Source organism: Entamoeba invadens (assembly GCF_000330505.1).
Source record: "Entamoeba invadens IP1 unplaced genomic scaffold scaff_1105074725903, whole genome shotgun sequence".
Lineage (NCBI taxonomy): Eukaryota > Evosea > Mastigamoebida > Endamoebidae > Entamoeba > Entamoeba invadens.
In genome coordinates, this window is record NW_004443518.1 from 330,999 (window position 1) to 349,088 (window position 18,090).

At 34.3% G+C, this 18,090-nt stretch overlaps 7 protein-coding genes across 7 annotated transcripts; 4 read left to right on the plus strand and 3 right to left on the minus strand.

Moving 5' to 3' along the window:
- Positions 1–1,597: 1,597 nt before the first annotated feature.
- On the plus strand, positions 1,598–3,886 carry EIN_522830 (hypothetical protein; the record flags this gene model as incomplete). The annotated part of the gene is made up of 2 exons (XM_004258489.1): positions 1,598–1,972; positions 2,087–3,886. The coding sequence occupies 2 exons, from the start codon at positions 1,598–1,600 to the stop codon at positions 3,884–3,886; spliced, it is 2,175 nt and encodes a 724-aa protein (XP_004258537.1).
- A 555-nt stretch (positions 3,887–4,441) lies between these two features.
- On the plus strand, positions 4,442–5,791 carry EIN_522840 (protein serine/threonine kinase, putative; the record flags this gene model as incomplete). The annotated part of the gene is made up of 1 exon (XM_004258490.1): positions 4,442–5,791. The coding sequence occupies one exon, from the start codon at positions 4,442–4,444 to the stop codon at positions 5,789–5,791; it is 1,350 nt and encodes a 449-aa protein (XP_004258538.1).
- Positions 5,792–5,827: 36 nt separating this feature from the next.
- On the plus strand, positions 5,828–6,340 carry EIN_522850 (protein serine/threonine kinase, putative; the record flags this gene model as incomplete). Its single annotated transcript, XM_004258491.1, has 1 exon — positions 5,828–6,340. One exon carries the CDS (start codon positions 5,828–5,830, stop codon positions 6,338–6,340), a length of 513 nt encoding a protein of 170 aa, XP_004258539.1.
- A 1,408-nt stretch (positions 6,341–7,748) lies between these two features.
- On the minus strand, positions 7,749–13,199 carry EIN_522860 (protein serine/threonine kinase, putative; the record flags this gene model as incomplete). Its single annotated transcript, XM_004258492.1, has 1 exon — positions 7,749–13,199. The coding sequence occupies one exon, from the start codon at positions 13,197–13,199 to the stop codon at positions 7,749–7,751; it is 5,451 nt and encodes a 1,816-aa protein (XP_004258540.1).
- Positions 13,200–15,408: 2,209 nt separating this feature from the next.
- Positions 15,409–15,741, minus strand: EIN_522870 (hypothetical protein; the record flags this gene model as incomplete). The annotated part of the gene is made up of 1 exon (XM_004258493.1): positions 15,409–15,741. One exon carries the CDS (start codon positions 15,739–15,741, stop codon positions 15,409–15,411), a length of 333 nt encoding a protein of 110 aa, XP_004258541.1.
- Positions 15,742–17,319: 1,578 nt separating this feature from the next.
- Positions 17,320–17,877, plus strand: EIN_522880 (hypothetical protein; the record flags this gene model as incomplete). Its single annotated transcript, XM_004258494.1, has 1 exon — positions 17,320–17,877. The coding sequence occupies one exon, from the start codon at positions 17,320–17,322 to the stop codon at positions 17,875–17,877; it is 558 nt and encodes a 185-aa protein (XP_004258542.1).
- Positions 17,878–17,962: 85 nt separating this feature from the next.
- EIN_522890 (Hypothetical protein) lies at positions 17,963–18,009 on the minus strand (the record flags this gene model as incomplete). Its single annotated transcript, XM_004258495.1, has 1 exon — positions 17,963–18,009. A coding segment is annotated over one exon (47 nt), but the record flags the coding sequence as incomplete, so codon positions are not given.
- Between the last annotated feature and the right edge of the window lie 81 nt (positions 18,010–18,090).

Here is an 18,090-nt window from a genome sequence, read left to right on the forward strand (position 1 = left end):
GGCAAATGTTTTAGATGTGATACATCTTTTAGTACTTGTGATGGACCAAATGCCAACAATTGTTTGTCGTGTAATACATATTCCAATATTGTTAATGGGTATTGTTTTAAGTGTGATTATTCATGTATGACGTGTTATTCAAGTGGACCTGGAAATTGCCGAACGTGTAAATCTTATTATTATTACTCAAATGGGTATTGTTATCAATGCAGTTCAAATTGTAGTACTTGTTATCGAACTGCTGAAAACAATTGTTTGACATGTAAGACTGGTTTTTATTTAATAAATGGATATTGTCTTCCTTGTGGCCAAAATTGTGGTAGTTGCAGTGGCAATTTTGCAAATAATTGCGATTCTTGTCAATATAGTTTTTATTTGACAAATGGGTCTTGTATCGAATGTCCTTTAAATTGCGGCTCTTGTAATGGGTCTAAATGTTTAAATTGTAAATTAAATTATTATTTAATGGACAATGTTTGTTACCCATGTCATCCCGATTGTGGTAGTTGTGATGGTCCAGAAAGAACAAATTGTACTGGATGTAATGACGGAAAATATCCAGATTATGATCACGGGGAATATAATCACACGTGTCTACCATGTCAGACACATTGTGGGTACTGTGATAATTATGGTTCTTGTTATGAATGTGAAAGTGGATATTACTTTTCTAATACTGGTGAATGTGTTAAATTCGATAATGAATTGTGTGTATATGGATATAGTAATAACGAATGTTATGGTTGTGTGATTGGATATTATTTGGATAAAAATGACTGTTTAGAATGTCCCAATATATGCAAACAATGCTATGGACCCACAACAAATCAGTTTTATTCATGTATTGATGGGTGTTATATTTCATCTTATACTTGCCTTCAATGTTCTTCAACTTGTCAAATTTGCAAAGACAATTCTACAATTTGTCTGTCTTGTCATCCAGGGTCGAGATATTTGTGGAATTACCAGTGTATCGCTTGTGATAATTGTAAGTATGGGCATTGCATATCTAACACAACAAAATGCGATTTGTGTTTTGATGGATTTTATTCTGATAATGGGGTGTGTAAAACTTGTGACTCTATATGTTTAACTTGTGTGAGTTCTTCTTCGAACTGTTTGTCTTGCAAGCCTGGGACTTACTTTTCAAATTCGATGTGTCTCACTTGTGATGCAAATTGTGAGACATTTGGCTGTCACACGACTTTGGGATGCACAAATTGTAAACCAGGATACTTCCCAAAGAACCTTAAATGTAGCCAATGCAATGAAATCACAAATTGTGTTACTTGCAGCCAAACTGAACAAAAGTGTTTGACTTGTACATCTGAAATTTCATATCTTAACTCAAGTGGATTGTGTTCACCTTGCGATTCATCTTCCCAAACGTGTAACACAGATGGAAGTTGTAACGTGTGTATTGACAATTATGTACCAAATTTAGTCAACAACAGATCATGTCAGGAGTGTTCTTCGTTTGACCCAAATTGTGATGTTTGTGACAACAATCAATTCAGAGAATGCACACAATGTGCAGATAATTATTACTTGAACTTAAATGGCACTTGTTCTCAGTGTAATTATACATGTGCGTATAATGGATGCAACAAAAAGACTGGAATATGTGAAACGTGTGCAGTGGGGTACACCAAACAAGCTGTCGACAGTGTTCAATGTCAGTTGTGTAATTTATACGATCCTGATTGTTCAACTTGTTCACAAACTACAAGAAAATGCACAATGTATAATTGGCAAATACCCAAATACATCATCACCATTTTCTTGTACGTTTTGCCACTCCACTTGTGTGTATGATTGTTCACCTATAACGGGAAATTGCATCACTTGTATCGATGATCAATACACAATCAACCCATCAAACCCAAAACAATGTCAAACTTGTTCAGGATTTGATAACAATTGTATGAGTTGTTCAACAACAGAACGGAAATGTTTAGATTGTATGTATGATGTTTCGTATTTGGTGGATTGAGTTTGTTTATTGTGTGATCCAACATGTTCAAAATGTGACTCAAATGGTTTATGTACCAAATGTGTTGATAATTACGTCTTTAATGAACCAAAGCAACAAAAGTGTATAACTTGTACATCATTTGACGCAAACTTTATAACATGTGATTCAACAAGTTCAAGATATTGTTATAAATGCAAATCGGGTATGTACCCTGATACATCCATTGGTAAGTGTAAACCATGCGATTCTTCGTGTGGTGGTAGTTGCGACACAACAAATGGAATTTGCACAAATTGTGTTCCTGGTAAAGTTTTCAGTGATCCGGAAAGTGATATATGTGTAGATTGTTCAACCTTTGATTTAAACTGTGCCGAATGTGCTTCGAATGGAGAAAGAAAGTGTGTTAAATGTCGAGAAAATAGTGGGTTTTATCTACTCAATGGAATATGTATTCCTTGTGATTCAACTTGTAAACCAAATACATGTGACTCGACATCTGGATTTTGTTCACAATGTTTGTTAAATTACACAGTAACTTCTCCAATATCAAAAGTATGTGTAAAATGCTCTGAATTTGATTCATACTGTTCAAAATGTGCAGTTGATTTCACAAGAAAATGTGAATTGTGTTCAAGTGGAAAATACCCAAAACCATCCGAAAACTATAAATGTGGTAATTGTGACCCTACATGTGGAGGTCAATGCAATGGTACAACAGGTGTGTGTACTGGTTGTTCATCGAATTACGTCTTTACAACTACAGACAGTTTCGTGTGCGATTCGTGTTCATCATTTGATTCGAATTGTCTGACGTGTGACTCAACATATCAAAGAAAATGCAGTGTGTGTCGAACAAGTGGGATGTATCCAAGCGACTCAACATACAAATGCATCGCATGTGATACAACATGCAATGGTAACTGCGATCAAACAACGGGCAAGTGCACTGCTTGTATCAACAATTACGTATTTGAAGCGACTAAGAGTGGTGTTTGTGTTGCTTGTAAATCGTTTGATCCAAGTTGCAAAATCTGTTCACCTGATTACAACAGAAAATGTGTTGAGTGTGAAAGTGGATTCTATCCAAATGCTAGTGGTGTTTGTGTTAGATGTGACACAACCATCACAAATTGTCGTACGTGTAATTCGAAAGAAAACATTTGTTTTACATGTAATGATCCATATTATTTGTCAAATCAAACTTGTTTGAGTTGTACTTCTGGAAGTTATAAAAACACAAAAACATCATGTGAAAAGTGTTACATTGGCATCCCAAATTGTCAATTGTGTTCAACAAAAACTGTTGGAATTCCTGTTTATACAACATGTTATTCACCATACCAGATTAATTCTGAGTTAAATGTGTGTGATTCCTGTACAGCAAACAAAAGTTACAACACAACAACAAAGAAGTGTGAAAGTAATGGAAATGGGTGCGCAACTGTTGTGGGTCAAGAAAGGTGTTTAAGTTGTTCAGATGGATATTATCTGTCAAATAACAAGTGTGTGTCAGCAACCAACTGTGTGTCCAAATCAACTCTTTCAAAAGTGTCATGTGACTGTTCGTATCAAATATCAGTTGGCTCAGATTGCCAAAGCACTTTATTAAAATGCAAATATCAGAAAAACTACAAAAATCAAAAAGAATGCATTCAATGTGAAGATAATTATGTTGTTAATGATAAAACTTGTCAAAATGTAGTTAATATATTATCATTGAGAAACGGTGTCATTTATAGATGCGAAAAAAGTAAATATTTGAATGAAAATAATCAATGTGTGAAATGTAAAAACAACTCTTCGATTTGTATGAATTACAATTTTAACATTACAATCGTGTCGTGTGCAGAAAACAAAGTTTATAACATTGAAACAATGAGCTGCAATAGTGATAACAATTGTTTAAAATAAGGCAAAGATTATTGTTCATAGTGTGTTGGTAATAACATGGAACTAAAATATGGACAATGCTCGGTGTGTTCTGTACCCAATTGTAATTATTGTGAAGGTGGAAAATGTAAGAGATGTAACGAAAAATACGTGATACAAACAAATGGGTTTTGTGTTGAACAAAGTGAAGTTGGGTGTGCCAAAGCTAACGGAATGTCATGTCCCCAATGTAACGAAGGGTTTTATGCAATAGAAACTCTCAACAATGAGGGGAAATACGATTTTTGTATTCCAATTACTACCACTCAAATAGCTGACTGTAAATATTCACTGAATTCAAAATCAATATGTGTTGAATGTTTGGATTCTTTCAAACTAAAAAAAGATAATTGTTCAGAGAATTTCAATGATGACAATGATGAAAATAATGTTATTAACACAAAACAAATGATGAAAGGTGTTGAAGTTTCGTGTTTTAGTCGAAATAACAAAGGGTGCGAAAGATGCAGTTCTGGTTATTACTTTAACAACAGCGAATGTGAGAAGTGTCCCTATAATTGTAATAAATGTTACAATATGACGTATTGTTTATCATGCGATGCACGGTATTACTTGTCATCCACCTTCACATGTGAACCACTTGGCAATTTGTTTACTAAATGTGAATTGACTCTGCCGACGGGTGGTGGGTGTGCAATTTGCAAAGAGAATTATTACAAACAAAAAGCTGATTGTATATCTTGTGATGAGTCGTGTGGTACTTGTGTTGATAGCACTTCTTGTTTGACTTGTCAAAATGAATATTTCAGACTTTCAGGAAGTAAAAGTAAATTGTGTGTGTCATATGACAACTTGACTAAGTGCATAACAACAACGCCGATCGGGTGTCTGAAGTGTGAGGATGGACATTACTTGTATGATTACATTTGCAAGAGTTGTTCTGATAACTGCATCTCGTGTGACAACTATCAAAACTGTAACAATTGCATTGCAAACGACTATGTGTTGGTTGACTTACAGTGTGTGAATTATAAAAATGTCGAATTTTGTCTGTCTGCGAATAATTCAAAGTGCACAGAATGTGAAGGGTTTCACAAACCAAGTGATGCCGGTGATTATTGTGTCAAAGAGACAAATTATGGGTTGGTTGTTGGTGTTCCATTATCAGTCACTTTTGTGATGATAGTGTTTATTGTTGCTATTATAATGATAATCATATCAATGATACAAAAGAGAAAACAAAAGAAGAAAGAGCAGAACATTTGCAACTTCAAAATGAGTCGATCCAACATTGAGATGGTCAAATTGAGTACAAATTTGGTGTCTAACAAGACAACACTAAAATTTGATTTGGATGACAACGACCCACTAAAAGTCGACATTGAAACAAGAGATTTGATATGTATTGGGAATGTGTCTAAAAGTAATTTGAAAGTTCAATTCAGTGTGATGGAAGGGTGTGACTATTATGAGATACGAAGTGTGCCACCACTTGTGACATTGAAGCCCGGATATGCCTGTGAGTTTGAGATATTCATCAAGCCGTTGTGTACTTGTGTCACAAAAGAAAGTGTGGCGATCACTTCGTTAAATATAGCAACTGGTGTCATTGAAAATGCAAAAATTGAAATGGAAATCGAGACTGAACAAACAACTAAATTGAATTACAGAGAAATAACAGAAGACGAGAAGCTTGGCGAAGGCAGTTTTGGAATTGTCTACAAAGGAAGTTATAGAGGCGTCTGTGTTGCAATCAAAAAGATGAAACAACTTGATAATAACGAAAGTGGTCTTGTAGAATTTGAAAAGGAAGTTGCAATGCTTGACAAGTTCCGATGTGATTACATTATCCACTTCTATGGCGCTGTATTCATACCAAGTAAGGTGTGTATGGTTACCGAATTTGCAGCATTTGGGTCACTCTAAGACTTGATCAAACACAAAAAGAGTGATGAAATTGAAATGAAGTTGCGAATGAAATTTTTACTAGATGCGGCAAAAGGTATTCAATATTTACACGAAAATGGAATTCTACACAGAGACATCAAATCAGACAACTTCCTTGTGTTATCACTTGACTTGAATGAGAAGGTGAATGCAAAATTGACTGATTTTGGGTCATCAAGAAATGTTAATATGCTAATGACTAACATGACATTCACAAAAGGTGTCGGAACTCCAACATATATGGCTCCTGAAATTTTAAAGCAAGAAAAATACAAGAAGAGTGCAGACATTTATGCATTTGCAATCACTATGTTCGAGACAATTTTTTGGAAGGAAGCATTTTCAAAAAGTGAATTCAAATATCCATGGAAAATTGCAGACTTTGTTAACAATGGAAATCGCTTACAAAAAGTGGATTGTATGACTGATGAACAGTATAAACTAATATCAAACTGTTGGGCTCATAACAAAGAAGATAGAATTACAATAGAAGCTGCGAGAGAGCAACTTGAAAAATTGTTGAAATGATAATATACTCAGTTTTTAATGTGTTTTATATGGGTTTAATATATAAATTGTTATATTCAAAATAAATTCAAAAATTAATAATTTAAGTTAAATTTTTTAATGTGTACAAATGTATTTAACTTTTTTTTATAATTTATAAATTTTATATTTATTCAATAACATTACTTGTTAATTAAAATTGTTTACATCATTTATAATAATTTGAATGATAAATATATCTATTTAATATAATTAATGTTGTTTTGATTTAAATAACTATTGAAATAATTTATGTAAGTTTTATTTTCGAATGAATAATTGTTCATTGCTTATTTTTTGAATTTGGTAAAATGTAACGGAAGTGCTATTACCATTGTGTTTTCTTTAAATAAGAAAATTTTTGAATAGGAATGATTGAACAAAAATGTTCTTTGTTTATAAAATACTATGAATTGGTTCATACAAACTTAGTCAATATATGCTCATACTTTTTACATAATAAAATTTTATAATAAAAATCAACACACTTGTTTATTCAATGTGTCACAACAATAATGATAAAATTTAAATCTTCTTTTTTTACTTGTAAAAATTAGCCATACAAATCAGAACAGAACCATTTGTAAATTTAAAAATACAACGCACATAATTTATAATCAATAAACAACAACAACAATAATAATAATTACGCCCAAATTTAAAATATTTGGGTGTGTCATTTAAGAAATAAGACAGTTATAAGGAAATGAGGAATGCATAATAAGAGTGTTGTGTTTGACTAAAATAAAAAAGACTGGTCACAAAAACAACATTTATTTTTTTATAAGTGATATGCAGAAATAATTGTGCTTATTTATATAAAACATTAATTACAACTCGTTTGCTTACATGTTCAACGGCAAAATCAATACGATTAAGACTTTTTTCAGTACCAGTTTATATATCTTTAACTTAAAAGAAAAGAAACCTGTAATTTAAAAACGTTGATAAAAAAATAGCAAATCTGAGTATGAGTTTATTATTTTTAAACAGTTATTTTTTGGTCATTATAATGAAATATATATGCAACATAAGTATAAACCATATTATTTTAATATTTAAAAACACAATAGACTTTAACATGTTAAAACAAAAACACAAACACTCAAAAATAAAGACAGTAATAAAAAAGACAAGAGCGTTTTTTTCCATCAACTCAACAAAAAGATAATGTCGTTAAGAAACTTTTCTGTTTAACGCACAACTTTGGTGACAAGACTTTAATACATGAACAGAACACAACAAAAAGTAACCACAAAAATAAAAACAAAGAATATTGTTATTATATCCAAAAACAATTTTAGTCTAGACTTTTACAAAAACAATCATAATTCATTCAAATTGGTTAATTTATTTGGTTGTATTTCAATTTAAAATGTTTATAAAACAATCATAATAGATTTTCAAGTTGGTTCACAACAATTTCCATTTGTGGACGACTTTTCGGGTCCTGACACCAACATTGTGTGATGATGTTGTACTGCTCTTCTTCTATTGGATCTTTTCTTTTCAGTCGATTGTTGTGAATTACAAATTCGGCAATTTTCCATGGAAATTTAAATGTGTCATTTTGATAAGCCTCAGACCACCCAAACACTTCATACATTGTGATTCCAAACGAATAGACATCGGCCGCCTTCTTATATTTCTCTTTGTTTAATATCTCGGGTGCCATATACACTGGAGTTCCAATACCTTTTGTGAATGTCATGTTAGTCATCAGCATGTTGACATTTCTTGCACTTCCAAAATCAGTCAATTTTGCATTCATCTTCTCATTCAAGTCAAGTGAAAACACAAGGAAGTTGTCTGATTTGATGTCTCTGTGTAGAATCCCGTTCTCATGTAAATACAATACACCTTTTGCTCCATCCATCATCATTTTAACTCGAATTTTCATTGGCGGAATTTGTTCACTTTTTCTGTGTTTGATCAAGTCTTGTAGACTTCCATATTGTGCAAATTCAGTGACCATACAGATCTTATTTGGTATGAACACGGCTCCATAAAAGTGGACAATATACTCACTTCTAAACTTATTCAACATATTCACCTCATTTTCAAATTCAGTGATAAGTTTGTCAGTGTCATTTGATTGTTTCAACTTTTTAATTGCAACGACATTTCCTCTATAAGTTCCTTTGTACACTATCCCAAACGATCCTTCACCAAGTTTCTTGTCTTCTTTCAACTCGTCGTAATCCAATTTTGTCGAGTTTTCTGTTGTGATTTCAATGGCAATTGGGACAGACACAGTCTCACTGTTTTCGATGTTCATTGTGACTATCATCATCTCGTCGTGTAATTTCAGTGAGCAGTGTGGTGTTACAAAGACTTCAAATTCGCACGCCTCGCCTTTCTTCAAAGTCACCAATTGTGGTTCTGTGCGAATTGAGTATTTGTCGCAGCCGCCACGTGTTGTCATTTGTACTTTCAAAATGCCTTTGCCTTTGTTGCCAACACAGAGTAGTTCGCGAGATTCTTTTTCAACGGGAATGACTTCACACGTGTCATTAAATGGCAGCGACTTTTTGTTTGTTAAAATGTTGCCGTCTAACACACTCATTGCAATGTTTGAACGACTCATCTTAAAGACACAGATGTTCTCCATTTTCTTTGTTTCCTTGCGCTTTTGTATAACAAATATTGTAATTATTATAATACCGATTATAATGAGTACTATAATGAACACGGAAACAATTGGAACGCCAACAACAACACCGTAATTTGTGGTGTGAATACAACTCAACATGTCGTCACTCAACTTGTAGTTATCATCACATTTTGAACATTTGTTGTTGGCAGACTCAACACAGTTCTCAATGGCTGTGTAGTGTGAACAGACACCTGACACTAGTACATTATCTTTCACACAGTCAGTGCACTCATCAATGTCATTGCATTGTGTACACATGACTTGACACTTCACACACAAATTGTTTTTGAGATAGTGTCCACCTTCACATTGCATACAACCAGCTGTTGTTCTGTTAGCACACGAAGTCAACTCGCTTTGTGGCGAACACAACTTGGTGACATTTGATAAGGTGCGATAAAACGCCTCATCGCACACAACACAGTTTCCTTCGTTTGTGCACGACTTGCAAGACTCATCACAGCCAATGCATGTTGACCCATCAGATGACCGCATGTATCCCTCCTTGCAGACAACAAACCCGCGATATGTTGACATCAACACGTCACACACATTGACAAGGTCGTTGATTTCCGTGCAAACGCCGTTGCTGTTTGCATACGAGTAATCGTCGCACTTGGTGCAGAATGTCTGATTTGAACAGTAGACACAGGGGTACTCACACTTCACACACGTGCGGTCTGCGAGGTAATACCCACTGAAACACCTCAGACACCCCTTTGTGGTGCTCACTTCACAATGGCTGTCTGTCTGCGTGTCTTCATATTTAGTTGTTTGTTTGGTGGTCTCATTTGGAAGTGTTTGTGGCACACACGAAATTCCATCAAAGTTGTAATCGGACTCACATTCGACACATTTGGTGTTGAGTGACGAGACAACACCACAATTAGACAAGGCGCCAGTCTTCTTTTTACAGCCATCAACGTCTTTGTAATAACCACTCTCACATATGACACACACTTTGTCAAATGAACTGCAATGAATTGACTGGGTCTCTGTGCACACGCCGCCAACGTTGATGGAGTTGTTACACACAATGCAAATATCTCCATTTTGATTGTCACAATTGGCATTGTTTGATAAGCATTTTCCTTGTGAGATGTGATGTTTAGCATCACATTTGATACAATCATTACTTGATATTAGAAAACACGTTGTATCAGTTGTACACGCGCCGTCTATCAACAATTTGTTTTCTTTACATTTCATATCAGTAACAATTTTATTTGAAATGACACACACTTCACTTTCACACTGTTCAACAGTGTTGTTGTTTGTTGTGTGATACCCATTGATTGCTAAGTAGCAGTACTCGTTGTGTGATGTTTCACAATTTTGCTTTGCTTTGCCACACGACACATCATCAACACAATACAAACACTTTGTGACACTTTCTGTGTTGATTTCATATTTACAATTTGTGGTGTTCGCACAGTTGCCATTCGATGTGATCACATCTGAAACGCATTTGTCGCAGCCGTGTTGCGAGTATTTCTCACACTTCTCATTCTTTTCATTACAAACACCGTTTAACAACATCGTTTTTGTATCACACAAGTAACATGTTGTATTAATTTGGTTGATGCACCCATCCATGTTGATGTGTGATTGGTGATCATTCGTGTTGAAGTATGTTGTAGTGGTGTATCCCAAATTGCATGCCTTCAAGTCACTTGAAGTGACGTATGGCGCAAAACATGTGGTGCAAATGTGTTGACTGTTGACATAGTCTGCAATCTGACACTTTGGGATAACATTGTACGAGTAGTCGCACGTCGTTTCTGTGACTTTGACCATCCCAACTTCACATGCAACACAACTGGTGCCAGTCGATATCATGTTGCCCGCACACGACAGACACGTTTTTGTTGTTTGTGAACACGTCAGACAGTCTTTATGAATGTCACTACATGGTTGACAGTCGGCACTTTCATTCAAATAAAATCCATCTTCACATGATACACAGATACCATCTGATGTCTCGTCTGTGCACAAATCGCAGTATCCAGATGGAGCACATGACACACAACTGTTATCAGCTCTTTTGTTGCCAGCTTCGCATGATGTGCATGCACCACTTTTTCTGTCACACTTTTTGCACTCTGTCGAACACTGCTGGCACCGTAAAACACCGCCTTCTGAGTATGTGAGGTCGCCACACAACGTACACACTCCACTGTCAAAGCCATATCCAGCAGCACATGTGAGACATTTTCCATTTGTTGCATTGCAACTTGCACACGAAGAATCACACAACTTGCAGGTGGTTTGTCCCTCAACATCTTGGTATGCCATCTCACCACAACTTTGACACACAGAACTCAGGTAGTATGTCCCCGTTGGACACATGGCACACTTCCCAACTGCAAGACCATACCCAGTAACACAATTGACACAATACCCATTAGTCGCATCACACCCATCACATTTTGTGTCGCATTGCTGACATGACAACGAGCCCGAATTTGAGTATGTCATTTCTCCACAACTCTTGCACTCAGAAGAGCCTTCACCGGCATAAGTACCCGCCTTGCATGTGTCACATTTGTTTGTTGTTTGATTTTCCATTGTTCCTGAATTGCACAATGAACACACTCCATTTGATAGAACAGCACCACTTACACAGGCAACACATTTACCACTTGTTTTCTCACATGGTCCTTGACACAAAACATTACATTTTTTGCAACTTGTTGATCCCATTGTGCTGGCATACGTCCCATCTGCACATGGATCACATTTCAAACTCTTTTGTGATGATGAATATGTCCCAAGTGAACAATACTTACATTTATTTGCACTGCTATATGTACCAGCACTGCAAACCGAACACGTTGTTGTTGTAATTCCCATACCCAACCCACACGACGTGCAATACCCATTTGTTTTATCGCAACTCAAACACGTTGAACTGCAACTTTTGCATGTTGTACTTCCCGTCAATGAGTATTGCATGTCGGCACATGTTATACATCTTCCACCACTTTGGTACGTTCCAGCCGAACACGTGTCACATATTTTACCACTCGTAAAATATCCATCATAGCAAGATAAACAGTTTCCATTTGTTTGGTCACACGTTTTGCAACTTGTTGAACATGCTGTACACCCACTTGAACCACTGAGTGAGTAATACCCAGTCGCACACTTTGAACACAACGAAGTTCCACCACTTGAATAATACGATGAAGGACATATCGAACAGTTTTTATTTGACGAATCGTACGAATAGCCAACATTACATGAAGTGCACACACCAGTTGTTTTTGAACACACTCCACAACTTATTGAAACACATTGAATACACTTCGAATATCCAGCCAGAGAATAAAAACCATCTCCACACACTTTACACTCCGAGCTTTCAATATCGTCTGCATAAGTCCCAGCCAAACAATCATTACAATAAGCACTTTTACTACTTGAGTATGTACCTTCTTGACACTTTACACATTTTGTTGATGACGTTGTGTATTCAGAGCGTGTTCCTGCAGCACATTCTGTGCATTTTGAACTTCCATAATATACGGAATAAAATCCACCAGGACACCCAGTGCACGTTTTTGCTCCTTCATTAGAGTAAGACCCAGCATTACATGGATTACAAGATGAAGACCCACTAATACTTGAATATGTCCCAGCAGCACATGGTGTACAACCTGATGATCCTGAAAAATAAGAATAATATCCAGCTGGACATTTCATGCATGTGGAAGCTCCTGATAACGATGAGTAAGTCCCTGCATCACATTTTGTGCATGTTGAAGATCCTTTATTGGAATATGTCCCAGCTAAACAAATGCTGCACGAAGAAGCTCTGATACTAGAATAATACCCCGCATCACATGTTAAACACGAAGAAGCTCCCGAAGCAGAATACGTCCCCGCAGCACAATTTGAACAAGAGGTAGACCCATAACTAGAACTATAAGTACCAGAAAAACATCGTGAACATGAAGTTGATCCAGAGCTTGACGCAAAAAATCCAGAATAACACTTTGTACATGACGAAGCACCAGTGCTTGAATAAGTTCCAGCAGGACAAGAAGTGCAGGACGTTGTTGTTCCACCTAAAGAATAAGTTCCTGCTCGACAATTAGAACAAGATGATCCAGAAAAGTACTGCCCACTACTACATGATGTCGCAGCATAAATTCTTGTTGTTATTAAAAACAGACATAACATGAATTTTAAATATTGAGTTAACTATTATAAATAAGTTTTCAAATAATTATAAATAAAACAAAAAACTATTGAATTATAGCATTTCATAATTATATTAAATTTATACTAATCGAGTTTTCATGTTTTTAAATTATTTTTTTTTGTTCCAAATAAAAATGAAGCCACAATCGATCTCAAGTTAAAAAATAATTACGAAATTAATATTTAATCAATCTAAAAACGTTGCCTGGGCATTTTTTGGATCATATATACTGTAATATTTCGAAAAACTGTTCGAAACACTGCATAAATGTTGTTTCATAAATATCACCCAGTTTTCAATGTTTTTCTTAATTTCTATATTTTAAACTTTTTTGTGGAAATTTTTGTCCATTTTTGTCAAATGGACAACTTTTAAGACAGACATTTTTTAATAAATCGATTTGTAATTCGTAAAAAGATTATTGCATTAAAAAAAACTATTAATTTATTAAATAATGCAATCAATAATATTGTATACAAAGTCTGATTTCTTATTAACTTTATTCCAAAAATACAACAAGGAAATTTACTATATCAGTTTTTTTATATTATAATATATAGTATCGACCATCACTAATTAAAAACCATAAATAAATAGTAAATTTCTTATTAATATTTACCATTTGACATTCTCAAAGAAATGCTGGTTGTCAATCGTTTTCTTTGCTTTTCAAAGCAATTGGTATGACCGATTAACCACATCACAACAATAACATTTCTATGATTAACTATATTAAATGGTCTGCCTGTTGTGTTAATATTATTTGAGAATTCGTCAGAGAGGAATAACAAACTCCACATTTCTTGCTTTCCTTTTTTGGATGTATAATTTGGTTAAAAAGAAAAAAAAATTTAAAAATAAAACAAAAAATTATTATTTCGAAAAAAGCTATTTATTAAAATTAAAAAACTAAATATAAAGTTAATTTTCTTCATCGTTAATTAATAATCCGACTTTATATACAGTTGACCAAATAATAGTCAGAGACCAAATAATTGTAAGAAGGATGTATTACCCAATAATTACCCAAAAAATCCCATGTAAATAAGAAGTGAAAAAAGGTTCAACAAATAATAGTAAGACACTTATTTTTGTTGCTTTCAAAAATAATTCAAAAAGCGATAAAAAATAACTTAAAAATATAAAATAATGTCGAACTTTTTGGACGTTTTATTGTTTTCATTGTGGTTTACTCTGGAAATGTCTCGCCATAAAAGAAGTTCATAGTCCTCACTCCCCAATGGTTGTTTTTATAGAAGTTATTAATTGCAACTAAGCAACTTAATAAAACTCGTTGTTTTTCCAATCTTTTTCTGTATGGTAAGGTTTGGTTTGTTGTCAATCTTTCGTCAATTACTTCTTGAAACCCTCGGTTTCAAACACCAAACCTCGATTTAAAATACTCATTTAAAGAGAAGCTATTTAGACCCACTTAGTGTTTATCAGTTTATTGAGCGGGATATAGTTTTTTATTTTCTTTCACTGTTGTTCAAGGTGCGCAAATTAAAGAAGTTGTGAATGTCAGAAAATCACAAAAAAACTTCACTTATTATTTTTGCCATCGCAGACATTCTGGCACTGTACTGAATGTCAAGTTTCTTGGTATAGAAACAAGAAGAAATTGTAGTTGATATGGTTGCCCGTTAGAAACGTGTATTTCAGCTGGATTGATGGTGACATTTGAAGAACGATGAAATGTAGGAGAAACAAAATATCTATCAAACATCTCATTACTTTGGTCGCATTCTGCGTTTCCCATTCTTCTACAAACTCCTAAACTCCATGTTGTATCACTACCTATATTATCATATGAGGATTTCTTCCTCGAAAATGATGGTAATATCTCATTTTCAGCTTTCAAATAATATCTATTCTCTGAAAGTCTGACCTTGTAATTATTGACATCGGCCTCCTTAGGCTGGTAATACTCCGAAAAACCTTTTAAGTTCAACAACGAGCCGGTGATGTTGTCCGAAACTCGGTCCATCTCAATATCACAAAATATTTCTCTTACTAAGTAAGGGACATTTCTGTCATTTCTAACAGTACATTCAACAAATTTGGTGTATCAAAGGATAAATTGGTTATAACCTCTTCAAGGTGTTGTTCCGACACCGACTTTAAGCTCAACATCTTGATACCTTTGGTTTTGATTTTCGATTTGTATGTTTCGAGGAAGCGTCGAGCTTATTTAATGTCAAAATAACATCTTGAGATTTTGTCTTTGAAAATGGAGATGATGCCACTCCTTTTAAAAGATGCGACAATGATACTCTTCGTACTCTTGTCAAACAAAGCTTTGGCAACTCCAAGAATTTTGGCCGCATTTGCAGTACCATTGGCCGCTCTTTTATATCCTGGTCGGTAAAAACATTTACGTACTTGTTCGTTCATCTTAGAAAAGTCTTTGAACAGATCGTTAAGGCGTTCTTCCTCTTCATCGTTATTTATGGTGCATAAATCCACATTTTCTATCTGTTGGATCTCAAAATGTTGGAGTAAGTTGCTTACTCGTCTCATGGTAGTTGTCCCATTTATCGACTTTTTAACAACTCCAAAAAGCACAAATCCAGCGGTTGCATCATATGACTTGAATGTGGCGCATATATGTGGAGCAGAATGTTGTTCGCGTATAACATCCCCAAAAGAACTCCATCTATATGTTCACTAAAATTATCCATTGCAATAGTTGCCCATTCACCCAAAAGATTTAGAAGTGCCCTTTTCTTTACAATCTTCACAACCAGATCAGCCATGTAATACGCGAAAAGGTTTTTGGTCGCATATCCATTGGAAGAGTATAGAATCATTAGGTCTGGATATGAATTCTTAGCTTCTGAGAAATAGCTCTTTTGATTCACAATCAAAGAGTACGAAGTTGGTTGTTTATCGGCAGAAATACAACATATTGCGGTTGAATGTTCAACTGAATGACTGACTCCATAAGTTTTTTGGGAATTTTCTTCGGATTGTTTAACGATAAGATGGAGTTTTTTGTCTGCTCAGTCATTTAAACCCATCTCATCGATGTTGAAAAAAGCGCCGATGGGGTACCATCGACGGCTTTGAGATTATTCATGTTCTTTATAACTGATTCATAACTTAATTCAATTCGATGATAATCATCAGCATTCATTTTTAAAGTGTAACCCAGTTTGTCTCTTAAATGAATGCGCACAGCTTCTCTTGTGATGTTTTCCAAATCAAAGTGTTTACTCAACAAGACCACGATTCCAGTCAGCGAACAGAAAGCCCAAGTGAATACAGTTTGTCCATCATACTGTTAATTTCATGATCCATATCCTTTGTTATCTTACCCTTTGGTCCACGACGCACTTCTTCAACTTCCTTCTTCAATTGACAGTCGATTGCTCAACTTGAACAACCAAACATTAATCCTAAAAGCGAAAGCGATGAGCCGTCAATACTTTTCAAAAACTTTATTTGCCCTCTTCTTGTTGTCAAATTGGAAAATGTCGTTTTTGAAAGCCGCCTCGAGCAAAATAACGGCTTTTTTGTTGTTTTCCTTTATTTTTTTCGTGGAAAATGTTATCTGTCATTTGTTTCTTAGAAAGTGCAAGGAGTTTTTGACAATTGAATGAAATGATTGGGTCTTCTTTTGGTTCAGACACGTTTTTTTAGTTGTTGGTTTGTTTTCATGTTTTTATATATTTAGCTTTTTTAAAAAATAAATTGTTTCATGAAATCTATTTTAATATAGTTTTTGATTAAAGTTATAAAACTATTTAATTTTACTTCTTACAATTATTTGGTCTCTGACTATTACTTGGTCAACTGTAAAGTCGTTTAATATTGTTAGACATTTGGTTATAAATGGTTTTATTTTACAAAGAAAACAACATAAAATAATTTACAACGAAATATATTAATTAACTTATTATAAATATTAATATTTAAATTCCTTATTTTAAATGAAAAAAAAATGAAAAACATTTGAGAGTCGAAAAGGGGTATATCAAAAGTTGAATAACAACAAAAGCGGAAGAAAATCTAACAATAATAATTAAAGTAATAATATAATTTTGATACAAATTAATAATGATAAATTGAACTGAAATAACAATTTCTACAAACGGAATGTCATCTTATTTACTTAACCAAACAATTGAGCATGATATCACAACGAAGTACCAAAGTGTTTTAATGTTCTTGTTGTCTCAAACTACTTCATTTGTGGTGAGTTTATCTTCATATAGTTCAACCAAATCATCTCATTTTGTGACGATCAAAGAACTGACTTATTTTGGCGACGACATCTTCACCATCAATTTAAGAGAACTCGTCAACGAGCGTGCGAGTCAAAATTTTGACGATTTATGTAAAGAAAAAGTCTCGAAAAAAACAGCTGAAAGAAGAGTTGTGTATGGAAAGCCGTCCGACTCTATTCACTTTTTAGAAGACTTGTTATACATAATTGGAATCGATTGCTTTTGCCAAATCGGCGACAAAGTTGGGAATACAACTCGACTTGAAATTGGATTTCAGAATGGGACAGTGTGGAGTGCTGGTGATGTTGAAAGGGTTGGAGAAAGTGTGAATGAATACATTTATTCAAAATTAAATGGGAAAAAAGAGGTGTTAATTGAAAGAATTGAACTAATAACATCGCTTGGTATTATCACGGGTAAGTATTAAATTAATTGTAAATATTGTAAAATATTTGGTTTTGAAAGTTTATTTTTATTTTAGATTAATTTTTTAATAAGTGTTGGTTTTTGTATCAATGTTTTGTGGACAATTCGACACTACACAACACAGCCACACGTTTCTATTTTTTTCTGTTTCAGTAAATTAAATATATTTGTGTATTTATTTGGTTTGAATGGCTTCACTAAAATGTGTTGATTG